This window comes from Crocodylus porosus, unplaced genomic scaffold (assembly GCF_001723895.1).
Source record: "Crocodylus porosus isolate Cpor-Errol unplaced genomic scaffold, CroPor_comp1, whole genome shotgun sequence".
NCBI classification, from domain to species: domain Eukaryota; kingdom Metazoa; phylum Chordata; order Crocodylia; family Crocodylidae; genus Crocodylus; species Crocodylus porosus.
This window is the reverse complement of record NW_017728918.1, coordinates 88,220,211-88,222,579: the sequence shown is the minus strand read 5'-3', so window position 1 is coordinate 88,222,579 and position 2,369 is coordinate 88,220,211. Positions and strand designations below refer to the sequence as shown.

The following is a 2,369-nucleotide window of genomic DNA, read 5'->3' as shown; positions in this document are numbered from 1 at the left end:
AAATTCCTCCAAGCAGACATCAAAACTGCATTTAAATGATTGCTCCCATTTGAGTGTTACATTAGGGTTCAATCAAGCAGGGTAGAAAATGGGATACAGTTAAATTCAGAATTGTGAATGGCAAAGGAAGCCAATGTATTATGTACAGGCTTTCAGGGAACACATTGTGATTGATTAATTAATTTATTTTTTGCTAGCTTAGACTTAAGCTGGCATTGTGCTTTTTTTTTCCCTTTCTCATAAGACTTCTTTTGATGTATCATTTTAATTTCCAACTAACCTCTAAATAAAAGGTGGGAGCTTCTGAGAACTAGAACCAAATAATCCATGTTTATTGAAGTACTTTCTTGCTAAAAAATAAATATAGGGAAAGCAACAAAACAAAACTAACACAACCATTTCTTTTATGAGAGAGTTCCTCTGTGGAGGCAAACCACAGTGTCTTTGGGTATAAAGAACAGTCAAGTTTTTAAAAGGAAAGCAGGGAGTGCTTATTCATCTGGTCAATTCTCAAGGCTTATATCCCTGGAATCACTTGAACACACAGAATAACAAAACATGTTCAGTAGGTTTATTATTAATTTTTTTGCATACAAAATGTTATAACTTATCAATGGGGTGCAGCAAAAGATACTTAAATGCACGTGCACGCACGTGCACACACACACACACACACACACACACACGCATACACACCAACAAAACATGGTCACTTTTCTCCCTGCCCTGGAACAGGGCAACACTGTTTTTGGCAGTTCAGCAGCTAGAAATAAAGTGCTATCATGAAGCGGGTGTTAGGGAGCACAGCCTCTGAAGGAGAACTTTGTAGACCTTAAAGGTAGAGTTTTGATTATGGTTTGTATGAGATGGTTTGGATAGAGCTGATCCTGCCTTGGGCTGGTCCCTTCCAGCCCTGCTTCTCTATGACTATATGAAATGCTGGAGGCTGCAGATGAGAAATAGTGGGGAAACCCCACCCTGGTCAGGCCCAGTTCCCTCTGTGTCAGCCTCAGGTCTCTGCCACTGTGACAGGAGGCTGGGCTGCATGGCCCTAGGGGCTGCCCCAGTCAATGGCAGTTCCTATGTAGCATGTTCACTTCCTTGTCTTCGCTTGACACATGTGATGCAGCTTCCCAGATGCGTCCCCACACATCCCACAGAACTGACCGCCCCTTGGTTGACAAACGAAGCTTGCTTCCTTTCCGTCCCTATGTATAAAGTGCCAGTGTTGGAGCATGTGGCCAGCACCTTGCCACTGTGGGATGAGTCCAGTCTTGGGCCCCAGAGGCCACAAGGGGCTGGCCAGAGAAGAGCCCCTCACACGTCACTGGGGGACCTGGAGCGGAAGGCCACTTTGGAGTGAAAGCAGCCACAGAAGAGGACCCAGAGGGACCGCTGGATCTCCTGGTTCCTGAAAGCGTAGATGATGGGGTTGATCATGGAGTTGTAGGTGGCGGGGAGCAGGGTCGCGTAGGTGTAGATGGAGGGGTAGCCTGGCTCGCCCACTACGCAGTAGATGGCGAAGGGCAGCCAGCTGGCCCCGAAGGTCCCCAGGATGATGGCCAGTGTGGACACGCCCTTCTTGGTGGCCACCAGGTGGGAGGCGGCCAGGAAGTGCTGCTGCAGGGCTATCTGGTGTGCGTGGCGGCACACCACCTTGCAGATCCGCACGTAGAGGTGCAGCATGAGTGCGAAGACAGCGAAGAAGGCGGCGGCCAACAGGCGCACGTGGCTGCGGGTCAGTGGGTGCACCACGCTGCAGGCTGCTGCACGCTCGCCCAGGCAGTTCCAGCCCAGCACTGGCAGCAGCCCCAGGCAGGCGGACGCACCCCAGGTGGCGCCCAGCAGGGCGTGCAGGCGCAGCGCCGTGCGCTCTGAGCCATAGGTGAGCGCGCGGTGCAGCGACAGGTACCGGTCCACTGTGATGGCCAGCAGGCTGCTGACCGAGGCAGCGAAGGCAGCCACCAGAAAGCCCACGGTGAGCAGGCTGCCGGTGTCGGAGCGCACGGCGTAGCGGAAGACGAAGTGCAGGATGAGGCCGCATCCCGCCAGCAGGTCAGCAGTGGCCAGGCTGCCCACCAGCACGAACATGGGGGTGCGCAGCGCCGGGCTGTAGGCGAGGATGGCCACGACCAGCGCGTTCTCGGCCGCGATGGCGGTGCCCGACACACACAGCATGATGTCCCACGGGCTGATAGTGCCGCCCGGCCCCGGCGCCAGGCGGGACGCCAGCTCCAGCGACGCGTTGGGGCCGCCGCCCGCCCTCCAGGGCAGGGGCGCCGCGCTGCCGCCCGCCGACGCGTTGCCCTCCATGGCCCGGCCGAAGTGGCGGGAAAAGCGCGGGGAGCGACGCGGAGCCCCTGTCCGCG

The 2,369-nt window shown here is 55.0% G+C and overlaps 1 protein-coding gene across 1 annotated transcript; it reads right to left on the bottom strand.

Moving 5' to 3' along the window:
• Positions 1-357: 357 nt before the first annotated feature.
• Positions 358-2,313, bottom strand: GPR6 (G protein-coupled receptor 6). The gene has a single exon (XM_019538186.1). It carries the CDS (start codon positions 2,311-2,313, stop codon positions 1,318-1,320), a length of 996 nt encoding a protein of 331 aa, XP_019393731.1. The 3' UTR covers positions 358-1,317.
• Positions 2,314-2,369: the final 56 nt, after the last annotated feature.

Coding starts and splice junctions, on each gene's coding strand:
- GPR6 (XM_019538186.1), bottom strand. CDS start 2,313: ATGGAGGGCAACGCGTCGGCGGGCGGCAGCGCGGCGCCCCTGCCCTGG.